The 22,492-nt window shown below is 47.7% G+C and overlaps 1 protein-coding gene across 1 annotated transcript in view; it reads right to left on the reverse strand.

The window, feature by feature from the left end:
* LOC129382783 (uncharacterized) overlaps window positions 1-22,492 on the reverse strand; it is an 82,926-nt gene that overhangs the window by 23,903 nt on the left and 36,531 nt on the right. The window contains exon 3 of the mRNA XM_072289010.1: window positions 19,128-19,246. Coding sequence (XP_072145111.1) covers window positions 19,128-19,246 — 119 coding nt within the window. The remainder of the gene's footprint in view (window positions 1-19,127; window positions 19,247-22,492) is intronic.

Here is a 22,492-nt window from a genome sequence, read left to right on the forward strand (position 1 = left end):
AATGCTTCTTTCCGCTTCTTGTCCGCTACACTCCAGCAGGACCTAGAGGACGGTCGTCCTCACGCCACATTTACTGCAAGTTGGCGATTCATTACCAGTCATCAGAAAATCGTGAATACTATGCGTGTTTCCTATCCTGAGTGAACAGAATCGGACATAATTTCGTCGTTTTTTTTTTTTTTTTTTGCTGACGGCCAGGCACCTTACTGTGTATTAATCACGTGAAACTTATTGTTCATATCAGCGTCCCAGAAGCGTTGTCAGTGGCTTGAGATCTTTGGCAGGGGTCGCAACTGTAAGATTAATACCTTGCGATGCTATTGATGTGGCCATTTCGTCGACAAGTACAATACCCTCGATTTATGTATTCCCAGTAACCCACGATGTTATCAAAGTCTGCGAAATCAATAATGGATCCACTCGAGTGAGTACAGCTAAATAAAAACAGGACTTTTGTGCTTTTGTAAAGACATTAAGACTTTTACAATACTTAACGAGTCTGAATAATATTGCCATCTCTAGTTTCAATTTATGTGTTTCACCGCAGACAATGCTACATAGGTTTCTGCAGTAACGATACTTGTGGGGGGTGCAGTATGTCAGATTCAGAGAAAGGAGGTCTAGCAGCCGCTTAAGGCATACCAACATGTGACTTTAATGCATCGGTGTAGAATTCAGAGCAAGAGTACTTGGATTGAAATTCGATGAAATGCATCCGGATTTTGAGCTCTCGAGCGTGCTTTCTAGCTGCTACAAATATATGCCACGTTCTATCACCTGTTCCAAAGGCGATAACTGCTTGGCTGGACGCAGCAAGCGATGATCGAGGAGTGGGACATTTATTTCTACGCAAAGCTCTCACACACGCAGGCAGAATGGCTCACAGAGGGTCGATTATGAAAAAGTGCAGCGCACGTCGAATCGTTAACGACTTCAGAACACGGCTGTTAATGATTAGAGGGCACGTTGAGAAAATATGTGTAGCTGATGTACGTTCTCTCCAGCTGGAGTGATCACTACTCTAGTATAGACTTTCCAAAGGGCTTTTTCTGAATGCGCCAGCACCCAGGCGGACACCTAGGTTGTGGACGGGATCCAGCCTCTTTAGCGCGCTCGGGGCGGCAGCGTGATATATACGACGGCACTGTAATCTAATCTTACGCGAATGAACATAGTGTCAATGTTCATTAAACACTTCCTGTCGCTGCAACGTGTTTGGTTCCACAAAATTTTCATTAAGTTCATTGTTCTGAGGGATTTCGCCTTGAGACATATTCTGTGAAATGGAAGTACGTTTAGAGTCACGTATAATCCCTAAAAGCTTGTGCTCTTTGTTCACAGGTATTTGTGCTCATGCGTTTCGATAATGGGATCCGCAACGAGCCTTTCCTTCCTTGTTAGAAGACCACAGAGACTTTTCATGGGGTTAACATTCAACCCGTTTTTGCCTGCTAACTTTAACACCTTGTTCTAGCCTCGTTGTACTTCCCTCACAGACTGTAAGGTTGCTTTATTTTAAATTCATTCAGATTCAGCTCTCGTATGCATTCAAGGAAGACCTCACCTAAGCAACGCTAAAAGGCCGGTGAAAAGATTTGTTTAGGCTGCATTTACAGTCAAGTGGCTACCGTTCATTCATTTTTCTTTTGTATTTCAGAAAATGGTAGGAATAATGCATAGAACTGGACGCAAACTCAAAGTGCTCGCAGAGCGTCGGCGTAATCTTTGAGACGTCTTTCTTGTTCATTCAACTGGCGTAACTAATGAACCTGGTGCCCCTTAAGGCTCCTGATTCATTCCACACTTTTGCTTCCTGTGTGTATGAGCTTATTCTAAAGAGAAACCTTACAGAGCTTGCCGTCGTGCTCGCGTTCCCTGTGATTTAATGTCCTTGAATTCAGTCACACCTTCTTCAGTTGCGTGCCGGCGCACTGTTCCCCGCGCTTAATCTTGCTCCTTTCGCGCATCTCTGCACTAATCATTCAACCAGAGAACTCGTCTTCTACATGCACACGGGTGAGATTGCCGAAAGTGATCTTGGAGCAATTTTGAGCAAATAATCATTTTGAGCAGTTTGGGGCAGACAAAACTTCATTTTCGACTAGCTTGGACCTGACCCAATTGCAATTCGGATCAGCTGAGAAGTGACAAAATCGCATTTTCGAGCACGTTGGAACATAAAAAATTGCATTTTGGAGCAGCTTGGAAAAGAGAAAATCCTATATTGGAGCAATCTTGAGCAAATAATAATTTTGGAGCAGTTTGGAAAAAACAAAACTACATTTTCGACTAGCTTGGAGTTCACCCAATTGCATTTCGGACCAGCTGAGAAGAGACAAAATTGCATGTTGGAGCACCTTGGAACAGAACAAATTTCAGTTTGGAGCAGCTTGGAGCAGACAAAATTTCAGTTTGAAGCAGTGTGGAGCAGACAAAATTGTATTGAGGAGGAGCTTGGGGGAGAGAAAGTTGCATTTTGTAGCTGCTTGAAGCAGACAAAATTGCATATTGGAGAAGCTTGGGACAGACAAAATTGCATTTTTGAGAGCTTGGGTCCGACGAAAGCGCATCTTGAAGCAGCTTGGAACAGACAAAATTCCATTTTGGAGTAGCTTGGAACCAACAAAACTGCATTTTCGAGCGGCTTTTAACCGACGAAACGGCATTTTTGAGCGGTTTCGAACCAAAAAAATTGCATTTTGGAGAAGTTGGAACCGACAAAATTGCATTTTGGAGCAGCTTGGAAAAGACAAAATTGCATTTTGAAGCAGCTTGGGACAGACAAAATTTTATTTTGGAGCAGCTTGGAACAGACAAAATTGCGTTAAAGAGCAGCTCGGAATGGACAAAATTGCATTCTGGAGCAGTTTGGAACAGACAAAATTGCGTTTTGGAGCATCTTAGAATAGACAAAATTGCATTTTGGACATGCTTGGTACAGACAAAATTGCATTTTGGAGCAGCCTGGAGCAGACATAAATGCGTTTTGGAGCAGCTTGGCCGGAATAAACTAATTTTCATTTTGGAACATTTAAAGTAGATAAAATTTCGTTTTACAGCAGTTTGATCCAAGTCAGACAAAATTTAATTGAATTATAGAATATGAAAGATGGCTTCGCCTTTTCTACACGAAGTACACGAACGCTGTACTGCAACTGTCTTAAACAATGTCTTAAGCTGAAGTTGGAAGGCGATTGCTGATACCCTCTAGTGAATCCAAATTTTGTTGTATTACCTGTACATTTTAATTAGTGGTAGCATTCACAAAAAAAACATCATTCTACTAGTGAGTCGGCAATTTCGAAAAGTAATCCAAGAATTTTTTTTTTACAATTACATCTTAGTTTAAGGTTTCGGCAGTGCGGGTTAAGTGTCTTTTTATGCACTTTACCAGCAGACCGTGCGGAGGAGGTACAATTAAGAACTACTGTGGTTTACTGAAAGCAGCTTCTGCATAATAGAAGTAGTGTCGCCTTGTCGCAAGTCCGTCAGAACGCGGGACGGTCGAAACGCGCTTTGTAGCTACAGCGTATATGGAAGAGTGCGTCAGGCGGCAGCACGGCGCATACTATCCATTGAAGGCGAAAACATCGGTGGCACTACGATCGAACCAAATATTCCCTCGCCGACGCTAAAGATGATACTGCGAAACGTTATCAAAATATGCGGTCGAATCTACGCAATAACATAATTTCTTGGCCACTATATGTCACCGCAGGGCCAGAGAGCCGCAGTCGAACCTGGGCTAACATAACGTCTATCTATTCCAATATGTTTTTATTCCAAATGCGCCATTAGCCCTCTTTGCGGTAGGTCTAGATAACTCATGCGCCGGCCCCGGGGACGGAGACGCCCGCTCGCTGCACCCGCTGCACCGCGCGCCCACCTAATCTCTAGTTCGCTCACACGACCCTCAGTCTACTTTTCGTTCCTTTGCGCCTCAGCTAGGGATCGCCGCGCCATTCGGTCCTTTCTACTGCTTTTTAGCACACTCGAATTACAGCCGCGCCGGTCGCTCCGACAGCAGTGCCGACAGCCGGGAGTAACCGCGCGTGTCGACCATTTGCTGGAAGCTACAAGAAGTGCCGTTTTATAAGCGCGAAAATTATGGGAAACTGTGCGGGAGACGCCGTGCCCCAGTGTGCGAAATGTGAACGTCTGCAATCTTTTTCGCACAACGAATCCGTTCGCGGTTGGCAGCCAGTGCCGGAGCACACATCTCGAAGCCGCCCTCGCGCAGCGTGGCACAATTTCGTTCAGTGCGGCCTGTATTGCGAAGCAATTAGCGTTTGTATCGAAATAACCCCACTGGCGCAGCAGTCCCACCCTTGCATGAACGTGCATTTGTTTTCTGGAATGCACTTTTCTGCTGCGTCGATGACAAAAGTCGTAAAATGGGCTACTGCGAATTACGTATCAAAATCGATGATGAAATCTCGTGTTTAGTATGTTGATCTGTTAAGCAACTTCCAATCAGCCTATGTTATCTTCCATCGAGAAATATGTGGTGAATATACATCTTACTCTAATAGGTTAAGCATTATGGGGAAATGGTCACTCCCGAATAGATCTTTGATTACCTCCCATTTATGGTCAGGAATTAGTCAGGCGGAGCGAATAGCCAAATGAATGGATCAGTACGAAATATACGCGAAGTTAAAATAAGATGTCCTTTTTATATAAAAAAAGCACGCACAAGAACTTAAAAGGAAACTTTATCCGAGTCTTCCCCTAGTGTCACACGGCGAATCTTCCCAGAGACTGTTGTGGGCACTGAAATCACCTACGACCATTTAGGGTTGAGGAAGCTCATCCACCTGACTGTAGAAATCGTTTCATGCTCAAATGTAAATGGCCCGTCAGTGAAATCACCAAAGGTATGTTTGAACCCTCAAGGGAAGTGAGCAGCGAAGGAGGAAGGCGCCGGGAAGGAAAACGCTTCAAAGTGGCGGAGAGAATCGCCGGCCGGGTAATGTACGAATGAACGCCCAGAGCGCGCCAGAACCCGTCAAACTTGGTATAGTAGCGACGCGCTTTGAAGAATGTCGCCTCCTCCTCGCGCGCCATGACCGAAGCCTACGCCGCGTCGCTATTGGCCTAATGGGATCACGTGGGTCCTCGCGCTAGCTTTCTTTGTTTGTAGTCGCGGCAAGTCAATTTCGCTTGAGGAGCGTGTACCGGCTGGCGGGGAGCACATGTTGGAGCCTTTGCTCCTATGCAGTGTTTTGGTTTGCGAACGTCTTGAACTAAGTTTTGTGGCATGTGCAACCTCGCTTCATGGCATTTTAAATCACCATTCCCTGCTGCGCGGATGCTCTTCTCGATACCGTCCAGTAAGCGCGACGGGTAAGAAAGGCATGAATTCATCGAACTGGGCAGGAGAACGTATTGCACAGTTCACTGAGCATGTTGCCATTTGTCTGCATGATTCTTACGCGATTCCAGGAGATTCTAACGCGACGTGTACTTTACTGATATATGCAGCACGTGGCCGTATCTGGTGCGCTTAATAGTTTTGCACGCCAGCCGGCTTGAATTCGCTGGTACGCGAGGCTGCCTGCGAAAAGGTGATTACCATAATTTTAAGATTCAGCCCAGTCCTTTCGACAAAATTTGATGTTTTAGAGTGAAAACTGCATCTTAGGAAAGCAACTCTCTGCCTTACTAGCCCTCTTTAGAGCGAATAGCTCTGTTTGCGTCTTTTGTTCGTGTTCGTCGTTGGCAGTCGCCCGGTGGATTTGCGATACGAAGGAAAAGCGTTCGTGCTCTCACGAAACCGAGTTACGGGGCGCGTTCGTCCCCGAACGCAGCATCATAGGGATTTGTGACATGCGTGCTAATTCGCGTGAGCTTTAAAGTGTGTGAAGGTTATGATGTGGCGGTGGAGCACTCGCAAAGGAAACATGCGGTCACGCGCTCGCGCACTGGCTGGTTTAGTCATCGGCATCTCGTTTTAGTCGTTCACTTGCTCTTTCGTTGAACTATTATTAGTTCGTTCGGCTTTATGTCTCTGAGACGAACTTGCTATGGCGCACTTAGTCTGGTGCGTTTAATTACGTGATGAGACAACAAATTGTGCCTAAATATTAACGCCGACATCATTTTACTTACCGCGATTTCGCCCGCATCATAGTGCGGCAATTCTTCGCGCGGTCATCACTTCAGTAAGGTTATATCTCGCAAATGTTATTTTCGAGCGAGCGCAACCGTCCTCAATGCATGTACCTTAGTGCCACTCGATTCGGGACACGTACGTCACTTCGTGAACAGACCAACTAACGCATGATGAAATTTTATTCGTGATGATTCACTCAACTGAAAAAAAGAAAATTTTGCTGTACGTAAGCTCAGTATGCTCTTGTTTGAGCTTGAATGAAGCGCTGTTACCGCGTTGCCAGTTGGCAAATGAATGCTCACAAAGTCATGTCATTTTCTATGTACGCGGAGTTACGACTCGATGATCGGCCGCGCGTATTTCTGCCGACTTTGAGGCACGAGAAACATAATAGCACCAGCGCCAACCTCTGAGCCTTTCCGCGTGCTTCGAAGATTGCCAAGCACGCATGTTGGCGGCAGTGTAGATCATAATACCCTGTCGAACCTTCAGAGCAGCGATCGTGCCTTCTGCCAGCCTTTGTGCGTCGTCGCTAATACGAGCCGCGAATTCACATTGTAAGGACGGTGTGGCATATTTAAGTTTGTGAGGGCTTGCTGAAGGCCAGAATGTTGGCATTCAATGGTAAACGTGTTGCTTACAACCATTCGCAACAAGATCTTCCAACACGCACTTGACAAACGTTGCCTACCTAATTGTAGCTTAGAGTGCCCATAATACGGCGTTAGTGCTATTCTATGCTGTACACGAATTTACTTGTAGCTAAAAAGCCAAGGCAGGCGCTTAAAGCACACCGCCTTGCTATGCGTGCATTCACTCTGCGAAAGGTTGTGTGCTACGCTCACACGTTGTAGGCGGGAGCGCGATAAGGCGCAAGAACAAGGAGGAGTGAAGGCGGAGGAGGAGTAGCATTGTTCTCAATTGTCATACTCCGCTCAGCTACTACAATTATGATAAACAGCTGTAAAATTGTGCTTGGTTATTGTGTCTTGATTTTTGTGATGAGTACCATGGCTATGATTGATGGTGTCGAACGTCCTGACTGGTAACTGAATTGCTGTGCTCTGTATTTGTGTTGCAGACATTATGTTACGTATGTAAATATTTTGTACCAATTATTTGCTGCGATGACCTTATATTGAAGCATAGACTAGTTACCTTTTAATATTGCCCATTGTCTGAACCTATGACGTCTATCTGACTGAACTTTGTTGATGTTTTTGTCTGTGTATATTGTGCGACGGGCCGGGACCCTTGTCAGGAGCTCTGTCGCCTTTCGTCTTGGCCCCCTCTTAGACTGTGTCTGAGGAAACAGTAAAGAAAGAAAGAAAGAAAGAAGAAAACAGTCTTTCACTACTTTACTAAGTTTCAGGGGGTTTAGAGGATAGATGAATGAATGGATGTTATAAGCGTCCCCTTTGGAACGGGGCGGTGGGTTGCGCAACCAAGCTCTTGCTATTATACTGCCTAATGTCCTACCTAGGTAAAAAATAAAAAAAAAAAACGACAGGAAGTAACATACAGTGAATTCCCATAACCAAATGTTCTGACCCCCTATTGTGAGCTTGTTTTTGTACAGCAAGCCACCTAAAGGAAATTGTAGGTGGCGTTGAGCAAAGCGTCGCGGAAGAGGGGGAAAGGTGTAGGCGCGCTGGTTTGACCTTCTCTGATAGCTGCTACGCGTTCTGTCTGCGCTTCGCATTTACGGGTACGGTACGGGACAAACGCGGTATCGTGATAATATTGTCCTCTCGCGCCGTATGTGCGAGTGAAAGCGTGCGACTGTTAGTTGACGGTGGCAGCTCAATCTCGCGCGCGCAAAGAAGGGAAGCGGGGCGGAAGCGTGCCGCCTTCCGTCGAACACAAGGCACCTCGGGACGAGGAGGCGTTGTACTCCGGCGGCTGCTGTGTATGACGCGGCCGCGTGAGCCCTATCTCGAAAGCGATGTGCGATGCGGACAGAGTTTAGGCGTCTGTCGCACCGATGGCCGATAGCTTCGTCTGCGCTACTGCACCCATTCGTTTGCGCGTCTCCCGTTTTCACGAAGTCCAACGTCAACAACTTTTTTTTTTTCATTTTACACAGCAGAGTGTGGGTGCAGGCCAGTTGGTGATTCATGATTTCGGGAAGTTACCGCAGTTGCTGATTAGGTGGCAATTATACTCACCACATAATAACTCGTTGAATCAAATTGTTTCTGCAGCCACTGCCTCAAGATGCGTCCGAAATTGAAAATAGCGACAAGCTACACGCTTCGCAGCTATTATGGCCACACCACCGTACGAGTGATTAGCACCGTCACCATCTTCTCTAGAATTGGTACATTGCCAGAGAAACCTTTATTGTGTTTATGGAGGAGTTCTCTGATATCGTCGGTGCTATAGAGAAGTGATCTGACATTTCATTGTATTATTTGCCCTTAACTAGTAAGAGAAGTGTTTGTGCTGTGTGTTGAAGAAATAAAAAAAATAGCTCATGGAGCTTTCTGGGCGCCATGACGCGATGTTTGTATTTCTCGGAACGGTCAATAGAATCGCGCTGCTCCTTGGGCGCTGGCTGCACCGTCACACACAGTGTTGCGTCCATCGCCCATTGCAAGGACGCAACAACACACTGTCTTGCGTTCGGTGAGTTTGACGTGAATGTGTCGTCTCGAGTTACGAGACCCTTGAGGCCACCAGCCGGAGGTCGATGGTCCCTTCTTCTGTGACGGCGGAGCAGTGCTGGCTGCAGCCGCCAATTGGGGCGGATGACGTCACCGCCAGTTCACTGAGGCCTTTGTGGTGCCGCCCCCTGACGCGCCACATCGGCAAAGCTGCTCTTTGGCAGGTACGATACCTGCCTTGGTGCCTGCCCTTTGTTACGATTTTTCCCCTTTTCCAGGCGGGACACCACCGCGAGTATGCGGCGTGCTCCCCTTCGCATTCACACAGTGGAGAGAATATTCACAAGATTCACAGGAGTGCTCACGAGCACTGCAGCTTGCACAAGTTTGGCGGCCTCAGCAGTTTTGTGAACTATGGCCAAATCGCTGCCGTTTCAAGCATCGCAGAGTTTGGAACCCTTAGTTTGACACGCATCTTCACCGACCTGGCCTCAATACTATCGGGAAGCAAGCTTGAACGAAATGTATTAGATGCTTGGTATTAACCTCGTTGCCTTTGTGCCTTAGCATATTTCGTTTAACAATGAGTGCGTTTTGCTCCCTCCAGCCTTCTAATAGTTCACCTTCTGTCGGCACCTTCAGGTCATAATCAGAAACACCACCGGTGGTGTTCATCGTGTGGTGCAGGGATATTGTTACGTAGGAAGACGCAGGTGAAAAGCTATATACAAGTATATATACAAGAAAATACGCCGCACTTGGCCAAGAGGCAACAGCCCGCGCTATCCTCTGATCGTCGTCGTCACATCACACTGCTCGCCTCCTCGTGATCGCAAATACTGTTCCGTAGCATTAGCCCCAGCGGCAAAAGCGCCGTCCCGGAGCGAATAAAGGCCGGACTATGAAGCAGTGTAGTAAGCTTGGAGCCTACTGACATGCACGACATCGCTAGATGCCTCAGGAGAGGACGAGGTTGAACCCACAGGAGCAATTTCGTACGTCACAGGCACCACCTGGCGCAGCACGTGGTAGGGCCCTGCGTATCGCGAAAAGACCTTCTCTGAAAGTCCGACGTGACGAGATGGCGATCACAGGAGCACGAGCGCACCAGGCGAAAACTGTACGTCACGATGGCGGGCGTTGTACTGGCACTGCTGTGTGGTTTGTGAGGCCATCAGTCGAGCACGGGCAAGCTCGCGTGCATGGTCGACGAGGGCGATGGCGTTAGGTTCAGGTAGGATCAAGTAGAGGCAAGGTAGGTTCCCGACCGTACCGTAGATAAAATGGAGAAAATCCGGTGGTGTCGTGCCGGGATGAATTTACGCAATTGTGACGTAAGGAAGGGCAATGTCCCAGTCATGGTGGCCCTTGGAAACGTACTTGGCCAGCATATCGGTAAGAGTACGGTTTAACCGCTCTGTCAGGCCATTCGTTTGAGGAGGGTATGAGGTAGTCAGCTTGTGTTGAATGGAGCAGGAACGCACAATGTCGGCGATAACTTTCGAGAGGCAGTTTCGACCATGGTCGGTAAGCAGCTGTCGCGGGGAGCCACGGAGCAAGATAATGCCACGCAAGAAAATGTCCGCGACGTCAGTGGCGCAACTGGTACGGAGAGCCCGCGTGATAGCGTATCGGGTGGCGTGATCAGTTGCGACGGCTACCCATTCGTTCCCAGAATATGAAGTCGGAAAGGGACCGAGGAGGTCTAATCTAACACGAAAGAACGGTTCCACAGGGACGGTGACTGGCTGGAGATGACCCGCAGGAAGCACCTGAGGTGTTTTCCGATGCTGGCAAGGATCACAGGCAGCAACATTGCGTAGGACGGAGCGAGCGAGACCAGGCCAATAGAAGCGGTGGCGGACGCGGTCGTACGTGCGGGTCACCCCAAGATGTCTTGCAGTGGGTGCGCCATGCAACTCAAAGAGCACAGTCTGTCGTAGATGTTTTGGCACGACAAGAAGATCACAGTCGTCAGCGAGGAATTTCCTTCGATACAGAATGTACGCGATGTACGCGAATACGCGATGCAGTGACCGTCGGGGACTGGTGGTGCTGACACTAAGTCAACGTAAGCCAGTGCCGAAGGTGGTATGTGAACGAAGTCGACGGAACTGAGGCGACTGGGGTGTGGTTCAGCGGGATCCAGAACAGGCAGGTCAAGGCGGAGAGTACTGGAGGAAAAATCCATGAGAGCAGAATGTGCGGAGCAGAGTAAGCCGAGGATGATGTCGTGGGGACAGTGGGCGATGACTGTGAATAGCACGATAGTGGCGCGATCGGCGAAGCAGACGCGGGTGGTACATATACCAATTACGGGGCCTGTTCCGCCATCGGCGACACGGACAACAGGTGTCGTGGCGGGTGTGATTATTTTCTTGAGCCGTTTACTAAGGTCAGCGCTCATAACCGACAAATGCGCCCCATTCTCTATAAGAGCGGACAGAGAAACACCGGCGACTTGCACGTCAAGAAGACTAAGATGAGTGGGCAACGTCAGTAGAGGATTTGGCGGCGTAGGGAGCAATGCAGCGTCACCTCGAGGCTCTGTATCGTGTAGTTTACCGGCTGGGAGCGGCGTCCGAAGGGAGTCGGCGAATAGGAACGACGGGGCTGGGGAGAGCGAGATTGTCGTCGTTGGTGCGAAGGCGAACCAGAATATTGGCGGTTCGGTGCAGGAGAATCAGCGGCGGCATTATCGGAGCGTGCGGCATAGGGACGAGAAGGGCCACCTGGGGGGCGAGAGTAGGCAGTATCAGTAGACTGGGTCGTGGAACTCCGGCGACGGCGACAGTGCCGAGAAATGTGCCCGGTTCGATGGCAGTGAAAACAGAGGGCTTGTTGTCAGCAGTGCGCCATTCAGATGGGCTGCGGAAATGGGGTGGGTAAGAAGATGCGGGACGGGGCGGAATCGAAGAAGCCTGGTGGGTATCAGGGCGATGGGCCGAGCAGATGGTGCGAAGACTCATGCTTTCGAACTCCTGGCGGACAAGTGCCTGGATTGAGGAAACTGTGACTGCAGATGCGTTGGTGGGGCTGGAGTCGAAGTCTGCCGGATAGGCGGCCTCGATTTCACGCTGGACGAACCTGGTAACATCGGCAGTGTTGTTGGGAAGAGGAGCGTCGGCACAGGAAGATGTCGCTGGGGTGTTGGGCAGACGGGCAAACTGCTGGTCAATACGTCGGCTTTTAGCGAGTTCCAGGCGGCGGCACTGTTTTATAACTGCATCCACCGTAATCACGTTGTTGCAAACGAGCAAGTTGAAGGCGTCATCGGCGGTGCCTTTGAGGATGTGCGAAACCTTGTCTGACTCAACCATGTGTGCGTCAACATTGCGGCACAGAGCCAAGACGTCCTAAATCTGCGTGACATAGGGCTCTGTTGACGTCTGCACACGGCCGGAAAGTGCCTTCTGCGCGGTAAGTTGGTGGCCGTAGGGGTGGCCGAACAAGTCTCGAAGCGTTTGCTTAAATGAGTCCGAACTGTTGAGCTCATCTTCGTGCGTCCGAAACCAAACTCGAGGTGTGCCACCGAGGTAGAAGACTACGTTGGCGAGCAGGATAGTAGGGTCCCACCGGTTATTGCGGCTGACGTGTTCGTACAGGCTGATCCACTCATCGACGTCTTCCCCATCTTTGCCCGAGAATACGCCAGGATCACGGGGAGCGGGTAGAGTGATGTAGGGCGTCAAAGTGGCAGCAGGTATCGGAGCCGGCGGAGTCGAGTTGTCGCCGTCGGGAGCCATTAAGGAAGGCTCGACATACCGTCCACTACGAAGCTCCGTGACGAGGTAGAGGGAACGTCCACCTTCACCAGATATCTTACGTTGGAAGACGCAGACAAAAAGCTATATACAAGTATATTTACAGGGAAATACGCCGCACTTGGCCAAGATGCTACAGCCCGCGCTAGCCTCTAATCGTCGTCGTCGTCTTCACGCTGCTCGTCTCTTCGTGATCGCAAATACTCTCCCGTAGCAATATTGTCACTCCGATGCCCCGAATGACACCAAATAAGTGCCTTATCACGTTGTTTTGCAACGCGGGATTTCCTAAGGAGATCGTGCCTAGTCTTCGGTGCTTTGTAGCATGCGCCAAGAGCTTTGGTCGAACACTTTCCGACATAAACAGTGAAATCATTTGCGCCGCGTTTTCGTGTTAATCAAAATGAATAACATGGAACCAGGGGAAGCTTTGCGATTGATGGCCAAAATATCGAAAGACATCTTCGGTGCGCCTTTATTTCTGAGCGTGATCAGGAAGTTTGAAGAAAGAAGTATCCACGAATGCAGGCGGGAAGGCCCAGATCTCATGGTATCGGGTCCGTGGTGTCGGAACACACCAGACGCCTACCAACGCAGATGTCCTGCGGGGATGTACCAGAACTTGCGTTTGTTCTGCCTGACTATCAGAGCGCGAGTGTTCTGCACCATCCTTATCTTTAATTTAATTTGTTATCTTGCTGTGCCACTCCTATGTTCAAGCTCTGTTGACCTGATTTGTATTGTTTTCGTTGCCTATGCTATAGTTTTCTTTACATATGTATTGTTGCCCACCCTGCTAAAATCCCCAATGGGGATTTCAGTATTGACAAATAAATAAATAGTTAAATAAATAAATAAATAAGTAAATCTTAATTACGTACCGACTGCAGGTAACTTAGGTGTCTTTCATACATACAACCGCGTCCGGTGGCGTTTTTTTTTTTTTGTACTAGAACATACCATTCTTTGATCCGCTATGTCACTGCTTGTGAGTGAGGCACACCTTTACCACTTTACATTACTGTTTACTAATAGTTTCTTGGGTAGGCTCTCTTAAAGGTGATAGTTTTCTCATAAACATGCACCATGTATTTACCAGGTCTTCTCGAATGCTGCAATAATTGTGAATTTCCTAGAAGGGTTTTTAACTGGGAATCCTGTAAAGTGGAGGCATCGGAAGGTATTGGTGCAGCCGGCAGACATGCGTTTCAAGAATATGCCTTTGTTTATTAGGTGCTACCCTTGTGCTCTTGAAATGTAAGAAATCTTTAAAGAACCACACACGCTAAAATCTTGTTGTGTAATTAAAAATGAAATGATAAAAATCTTTCCATTCCACATCTTCCCCTACAGAGGGGAGAGGAAAGTCGCGAAATTCGGGTGTGTTGCGCCAACGCCTACATCACTAACTACAGGATGTCCATGTGAGGTTCACGGTCCCGCATTCAGTTTTCTTCTAAAATTGCTCGAGTCAAATGTGACGCTACGGTCATTCTAACACTAACAGAAGGATAAGTGTTGCACAGGTGCTTCTAGGAGCTGTCATAGTTTCATTGAAAAAGCAATGCACAGCCACCTTGTCAATTGTGGTTCATCTGTGTCACCTTCAAGTCGTGCAACTTTGCTTCACAGCAGTGGAATATTTCACGTTAGCAGCTTCATTCTATCATAGCATTCGGACTGAGTTTTAACACTTGTTAGCGCATGTGTCGCTAGGTCCTCAAGGCATTCGTGCAATGATCTGCAAACAACACGATGGCAAAAAGGATATTCGCTAAACGAGGCTAATAATTGCCGCAATGCAAAGCTTAGGCGACGATGGCTAGGGTTAAAACGAGAAAGCAGAATGTCGTAGGACGAAATACGACCAGTCATTCTCATGCTGTCGCGCAGCCGCGGCAAGGCGCTGCGCCGCCGACACGCGGCACGTCACATTTTCTCCTAGTGCGTTTAATATGAAACTCCGGGCTTGAGCGTTAATGCACAACTGACACTCGCCTCGTTGGCGTTGCCTAGCAATGGATGACATAGAATGACGAGGCAACAGTTGCAGAGCAACGTCGCCAGGAACATGACGTCGTAGGCGCCGCCGCTTTTACGCCTCAGTTCCAGGAAGAGCATGGTCACCAGGGACACGTATGTCGTCCAACGACGCGGGTGACCACTGGACGCCTCCAGCAGCTCTCCGCGTCGATTGAACCATTTGTGGACGGTGTTGAGTAGAGCACGTGAAAATACCCCGCTCTTGTCCCTCTACATGGAAAGAAACACAACACGCGCTCTATGAGCTCATCTTGAAGAGATATATGCTAGAAAATTGGTTTGACCTGTATTACCCTTGCGCAGCACCAAAAGTGTCACTGTCACTACTTTTGTGAACCAGAGGAGACGCTGAACGGGAAGGCCACTGGCGACGCCACCAACGTCACCTCGAAGTTCACCGCGCCAGCTCGCCACGAAGTCATGGACTTTGACCGAGTCTGCTAGAGCCTCGTTGATTTCTTGGACTATAAGACGGACTACACTCGATTGTGAAATAGCCGAAGACTCAACTTAGTGAGCTTTAAGAATACCTAAAGGGCCACAATGGGCCGAGTACGAGAAACGGCTTTTAAATAGTCCGCGTCACCCTTGATGTATAGCAGAGCCGGAGTGCGAAATCCAAGAAATTAAAGTGTATTCTTATTTTCTCTTCTAGTAAATAATAAGTCCGTGTGTACGTATTGAAGTTAAACGCTCGCCTTACGGGTGCGATGCTCTCGCATGCGTAATGCGAAGACGTGGGATTGCTCCCCACCTGCGGCAATTGCTTTTTACATCCACTTTCATTGGCATTAATTTATCATTCATTCAATTAGTACGTACAAGTTATTTTCCTTAAGTTTTCCTTCGTGTCTTTGTTGGCTTATCATGATATGATTAAAGAAACCAGGCCCCTCGATTAACCACCTTTTTTCTCGCAGCTGAGGGAAAGTACGATTACACAGTTTAACGGTCTCGATACGGCATCAGACTAGCACACATTACAGAAAGTCAAGTTACCAATTACAATTACTTCTTTCGGAAATTCAGTTACCAATTAGCGCCCCGTGAATGGTAATGAACAATTACTGAAAAAGTAATTCGTTACACTAATGTTACTGTCCTCCCTATTTCATTAACATTGCAAAAATACAGTAAGCAGAAGCAACAGGCCTAGCTACAGCTTTTCAATGCGTCCTCCGCAGCCTTTGACACGTTGTTTCTCTTCACTAGTAATTCCTTTTCAAACGTTTCTCGATAACCTTCCCTCGTTTTTGTGCGAGGACATCTGCAGCGGCACTGAAAACTTGTTCAATGTGCGTGCTGAAGAGAAAGGCTCTGTTGTAGCATACGAACACCGTGCTCGCAAGATTGGGGAAAGCACGCCCAATTGGCAGCGCAAGTGAGCAACTGAAAACTCGGCGATAGGTGATTCGTTCGCATCAACGTCCTAACTTGCCAATCACTTTATAGAAGTGCCTTATAGAAATTGCTGGCCACCATGTGATGCACCTGATGGAAGCACATTTGTGCTATGTGCCACAGGAAATAGTGAAAGATTACGGTAATCCAAAATAAAATACAGATAGAAACATGCATGTACCAGCCAGCCAGTACCTATATCAGAGAAGTCGCGGACTGCACTAAGCTCAGCAAAATTTAGTAGAAGCGTTTTAACGCCCACGAAGGGCCACTTAAGGGCGCTTGCAGGAGAAAGACAAAGAGCCAGAAAGAGAAAGACATTTGTTATAAAACAAAAGCTCAGAGGTCGCACTTCTAATGGAAATGTGCAAATGTGCAAGCCTGTCATGTTCGGGTGAGCGAGGCGTAGCTGGGCGACGCTGATTGAGGGAAGGAGGGAAAACATGTGCACGTTCTCATCTCTTTGGACATTGTAGTTCCCGCCAAGCTTAAGTACTCAAAGCTGCGTCGTCTGTTATAGCACGTTTCGTTAAAAATGTTCCCAGCTGGGTGTAATTGATCACTAAAAAAAGTAACTGAATTACAGTGAGCGTTACCGAGTAGAGAAATTGTTAGATTACAAAATTACAAAAAGCGCAGTTGTTTACAAGTAATCGGGTACACGTAATTTCTTACGTACAAGTCCATGCGCAGTGATGAATGAGAGAGGGTCTTCTTGAACGCTCCGGGATAATTTTCATCATGTGGCGTCCTTTAACGTGCACCCAAAGCCTGGCATACGCGCGTTTTTCCATTTTCGTCCGCATCGGAATGCTACCGTCGCGATCGGGAATCAAGCCCGCAACCTCGCATTCAGCAACGCAACGCCATTAGCTCCGAACACTACGGGTAAATGAGATTTTCGTGGATAATGTAATAATACCATTACGCATGGTCTCGCGTGTGACGTCAGCTGGGGGACTGCGCACCACGGCCTCCTGTATGATTTTTCCGAGGAGGTCGTGCTGCACGCTGCCACGCGGCGCGCGTGCACCTCGTGAAGCCTGCTTGACGCGCTAAGTCGACCTGGCCTGCTCGGTTTTTTTCTTAAGGCCAGTCGACATGCTTCTAGCGCAATAAGTATGGAATATTCCAGAACGCTGTTCCCCGCGAAAGCAAGCAGTATCCCCACCGAAATCACGCTTAGTGTCGATTGCGGTTCTGCTAGCAATAAGCGTGTACACGTGCGTGTGTACGAGTGCACGGCGTTGATATCTTGTTCTGTGGTTATGGCACATTTGTAATAACTCGCCTGCCATTCTTCCTTTTTTGGATGATGACGAACTACACCACTTGGCCTTCATCTGGCGTGTCTGCGCTGTAATCGAGGTGGCCGACGAACAGCCTTTTACTGAGTATAGTGGTGAGCAGTGTCCTAAGGCTGGAACCCGTCAGCACGTGGAGAAAACAGGTGGAGGCTCGATGGCGCAAATCAACGACATCAGATTGACAGTGGCCCTTGGTGGGACCCGGTGCATGTCACATTTGGTACTCAATCAGCTGCAAGCGCGTACAGATCTTCCAGGATGCGCTGACCAGTTGAGGGGTACCAGCCGTATGCAACAACTTTGCAGCAAACCGCCGCGGTTGCTGAGTGGCAGTGGTTTTGGGCTGCTAAGCACGAGGTGGCGGAATCAGATCCCGGCCGTGGCGGTGGCATTTAGGTGGCGACGAAATGCGAAGGCACCCGTGTACTTACATTTGTACTTACATTTAGGTGTACGTTAAAGAACCCCAGGTCGTTTGGGTTACTTCGGAGTCCCCCACTACGGCATGCCTCATAGTCAGATCGTGGTTTTCGCACGTAAAATCCCATATTCTAATTTCTGCTTTCTCGGAAAGGAGTGTTTTGTTCACAGATAACGCTGAATCTGCAGCATGAACAGGGCGCGTCCGTTTCAAACGCCTATATCGAGCGGCGTGGTATACCTTGCTGTCAATCAAGTTTGGCATGGCCACTTTCCAGTAAACAGTGGCCGTCCACGCAGGGCGAGTGAAATTACTAAATGCGGACTCTGCGCGAGATATCGGCAGCCCCCTTTGCAGAACTATTTACTGGAGATTCCCGCCCAAAAGCTAAGCATGGCTAATGCCAGTCGGCAAGATCATTTCGTACACGTGCGTTATATCCATGTTTTTGCGCGAGTATCAGACGAGCAGCGTGACTCATATTCGGTGCTCTGGGATCAACCAGCGATTTCTGAGCTGCGCGATCCGTTCGCGTACCTGCGCACATATTTTTCTGGGGGAAGCAATTTAAATGCAAAATGTTGGTACTGAAAGAAGCAAGAAACGCCCACCTACTACTCCACCAAGTATTTCACTCCAGGGTTTACGCAGTGATAGCAGCAGTGCGACCCTTCTACGTGAAGTTGCAATCATGGCTAGTTGACAGCCTGGAAAATTATATAGCTCCGTGCGTTTTTTATAACTATCGCTGCTGCGTCAAAGAAAGACGTGCCAACTGTTCAGTGCGTACTGTGAAACTTACTCCAGGAAGATCACGTAAATATATGAAATACGTGGCAAAAGGCGTTGTTTTTTTACCCTGATGCACATAATATCAGGCATCGGCCGGCTACATGACTGGCATCACGACTGAACATGCCACCCACTGAATATATGAAGGCACCGTGAAAAAGCACTTGATTGTGTGGCATGGTTGCATCGTGTGACGTAACTACTGCCGCTACCCAAGACACCTGCAGAATGGTGCTGGACGTCGAAAAATATGTTTCATGTAGATAGCGGAGAGTGGGAAAAAGTGTACTGAAAGGGAGCAAGAAAACTTGTAGTGGCCTCTTTCGTCGACCTGTATTGAGAAGGTAAGCATATATCAGAGTACTCTAACAGAAACAGGGAATATCTTATATGATTCAATTACCTCGAACTACATTTTCGTCCGTACAGAAAAAAATGTTACTATCGCCTCTGTATATTTTATGTGCATTAGAAATTGCGTCTTAAAATTTAAGATTGTCTTAGCCAAGTCGCGAGCACTGGCGCTAGCTTTGCTTGCCGCAACTGAAGTTTCAAATGTAAAGAGGCGTAGACAAGGCTGAATGTCTTTGTTTACGGAGTGTAAGTCACTAGTATAAACATCCGTCAAAGCAATATGCCTGCACGCGGCTCGCGTAGTAAAATAATTATTCAACTTGCCTCGCTAAAGAAGACACAGGGCGTGGCCACTGCTAAAGCGTTCTCCTCGCCTTCGATGACGCTCTTGCAAAGGGCTCGTGCCAGTGCAGCCCAGAGAGTGCCGGTCAGTCCCGTCGGGTCTGCGAGCAAAGCAAGCGGGCCGCATTAAGCAAATTGCCTACACCTAAAATTTGACGAGTCTTTCTCTTGAGGGGACCAGCTCATCATAATCGCAATCGCGTTGTACTTGCTCAGAGATTAGTCTTCTCGAATACAACATTTCTTTTGGCATGACGCTGATGTAACGCAGAGTCATATTTTGACTAGAACTGACGCAAGAAAGGCAGGATGGGGAGATGGGAAAGACATCGTACAGCAAGTAAAGCCCTGCCAGCATGATGGTATAGCAGGGGACATCTCTTGTGCGTGCCAGTACTGTCGTGTGGAGCACGGTATCGTGGCGCCCTTAATTAGCAAGTGTCCGTGAAGTTGTTCATCTTTGTGTAACAGTTCTCATTCGGAAATTATACTGAACGTGTGTGCAGACGTACGCTCCTCAGGTGCAGTGATGAAGCAGGAAACAACGATACACCATTTTCGTATGGTAAAAGAAGCCACGGCGTCTCCTCAAGCAGACGTCGTTGATTGAAACTCAAATAGGTAAGCAAGCCGGGGCTATATTGCTCGTGAGAGCTTAAAAGCGGCGTTATCAGGAAAGGCTAAATCAGCTTCTGGTAATAACAACGATTTGTTTATTTTGTTCTTAGAAGGTGGTTTCTTAGAGGCAACAGAGGCCAAAAGGTTATTGAATTTTGCGGCGAAACTGCAGTGCCGATAGGTTAGTGTGACTTCACAGACTTCGAAGTATTTTCCTTGTACTTGGGATGCAGCAAAAGCTCTCCAAGATTGCCGAGTTCAACCTTTGGCTCCTTTAGCATGCAATTAGTCGAGAATTTTTTTTCTACTTAATTTACATTTATTCGGTGGAAAAAGGCTCAGCACTAAAGAAATTCTAGAGAAATGTTTCTCTTCTTGAAATTTGTGCGCGCAGCTCAGAGCCGGTACACAAATAAAATGCAATGTATTTGAACGTATTTTCGTACTCCTTGCGCCATTCCTTTCTAACAAGCTCAACTCGCTAGGGTGACAGGTTGAATTCATAAAAATGCAATGTAGTCCTTGTTTATCGCTAAGGTAGGGCGTTCGAGACAAATATAGAAACTTTTTTTATAATATAGATAGGCGGTCTATCTAGCCAAATTACAGTCTAACAATTTTTTTTTTCGGTTGAAGAAATTGTCGGCAAATAGGGGTACCGTGAAAAGCATATTTAGCGCCAGCGAACAAGGACAGAAGGGAGACGACAACGCACTGCGTTGTCTCCCTTCTGTCCTTGTTCGCTGGCGGTAAATATGCTTTCCAAATCTGTTTCCCTACACGTCAAAAAAGGGGCAATGGGTATCACGCCTGCACTCATGCGTGACCCATCGAGCTTTTCTGGACACGTACCAACTAGCACCTCAAGCGACAAAGGCGCGATGCTTGGAAGTTTTCAGTAGAAAGAGCGGGGTTTGTAACAAATAATTCAATACATAGGTCGAGTACTGAAAAAAAGCAGGTTTAACTTGGACCTGAAGTGTCATTTGGTTTTCAATATATTCTACTTCTAAGCCATTGCGACGCCTCAGGCAGGACGGAGTGGGAGCCACAGCAGTCTAGAGCCGCGCACGCAATTGGGAAAGCCTTGAGCAGTCACCCAGATGTAGATATCCTTTTTCGGGCGCTGAAGGTAGAGCTGTGCTTCTTGGTCATTCTCACGTCTAATGAGCCTCACAATCGCCTGCATAAATTTCAGTAAGCCGCCGAGGAGAACAATATGGCTGTTCGTATTGCGTTCTTCCGGGTGGCGCGTCTAAGACTTTCCGCTGTCGTCAATGCGCGCACATGATAAACTGAACTCGTAGGCTGTGAGATCACGACATATCAGCCACCAGACCGGAGCGCCTCAGCACGCTGGTGGTAACATCGTGAGTCATATCCTCGCATGTATCTTTCACATAACTGAACAGAATGACCAATTATTTACACGTTTTTCTTTCACTCGGATACACTGTGAAGTTGCATGTGCAACTAGAAATTTGCGAGGCTGACTCACTGTATGTGTTACTTCGTGAAACCTGGCAAAGGTTTTGCGACATACGATAGAGCTAAGTGGCAAGGACAGAGACAGCAGGCGACCACTCATTCACACGGAAAACCACCCTGTTCTGCCCTGAATGCCTGCCTCGACGTCGATTCTTTCGGAGGTGAAGACTCTGACAAATAAGGAATGCATCAACTAGGCGAAGAGATTCGTCATCTGCAGTAATTGCCACTGGTAACGCGCTGCCTGCAAACGTGTCGTATGAATGTGTAGGTGTGGCGATAAAAACGCGTTTGAATATATATCGCGTGCTGCATTTTCCCCCAGTTCATGTATATAGAAGCTTAGTTTAGCTAGCCGTGGCCATTTAGCACAAACATGTGGTGTCCCTCGTACGGTGCATCGGTTTCTGGGAGAAAGTAAGCATACGAGGATTGGCAGCCACAACGTATTTAAGCTGAAAGCAATTTGGAGCGAGGTGAACGTACAGTAACCTATTCATTCTCTAGGCATACACTATCCATACCTTTAAAGATAAATGATAATTTGCTACCTCCTTCTCATTCAAATATATAACAAAGTTTATCCTGTGTATATACTTAAATACATTGTGTATGTGTACACTTCTTAAACTAGAAATTTAAAACAATGTTGAAGTGAGAAAATACTGATGAGGTAGCCGCCGCTGGTGCTTTTAATGCGCTTGTCCTCCTATTGTGAGCATTTCCGGAAATGAAGCGGAATTAGGAATGAAATGCCATTGATGATCAAAGCAGTTATGCAGAAAGCTATTAGCCACAATAAAATTTTAGGTGAGAAGGACGAGGCACGCCAAACGAATCCTCGAGTGATGTGGGTGACAAAACAGTGGTAATGAAACTCTAGGTTTGTGTGTGTGTGGGGGGGGGGGGGGATGAGAGGTAGGTAGCCTTCGGCCTCTTCAGGGCGGGTGGATTAGAGTCCTCCACCGGAAAACACAAGAGGGGCTTGAGCCCAAGAGCCGCCCCCCGCCCCCCCCCCCCCCACCCCCCCACCCCGTAGCCGGCGCCTATGATTAGCACCATAAGTGAAATGACACATAGCGCTATACCGATAACACTCGAAAGTCGGAAGACTCACTAGGCATCTTTGGTTGCCCACTGTAAAGTAATTGAAGTAGCAACACATAGCAAGAGAGGGTACCACAGAATACCAAGTTCTCTGATTGTCGCATTCAAGTGCAGAGCTTGACTCTATAATGAAC

This window comes from Dermacentor andersoni, chromosome 6, assembly GCF_023375885.2.
Source record: "Dermacentor andersoni chromosome 6, qqDerAnde1_hic_scaffold, whole genome shotgun sequence".
NCBI lineage: Eukaryota > Metazoa > Arthropoda > Arachnida > Ixodida > Ixodidae > Dermacentor > Dermacentor andersoni.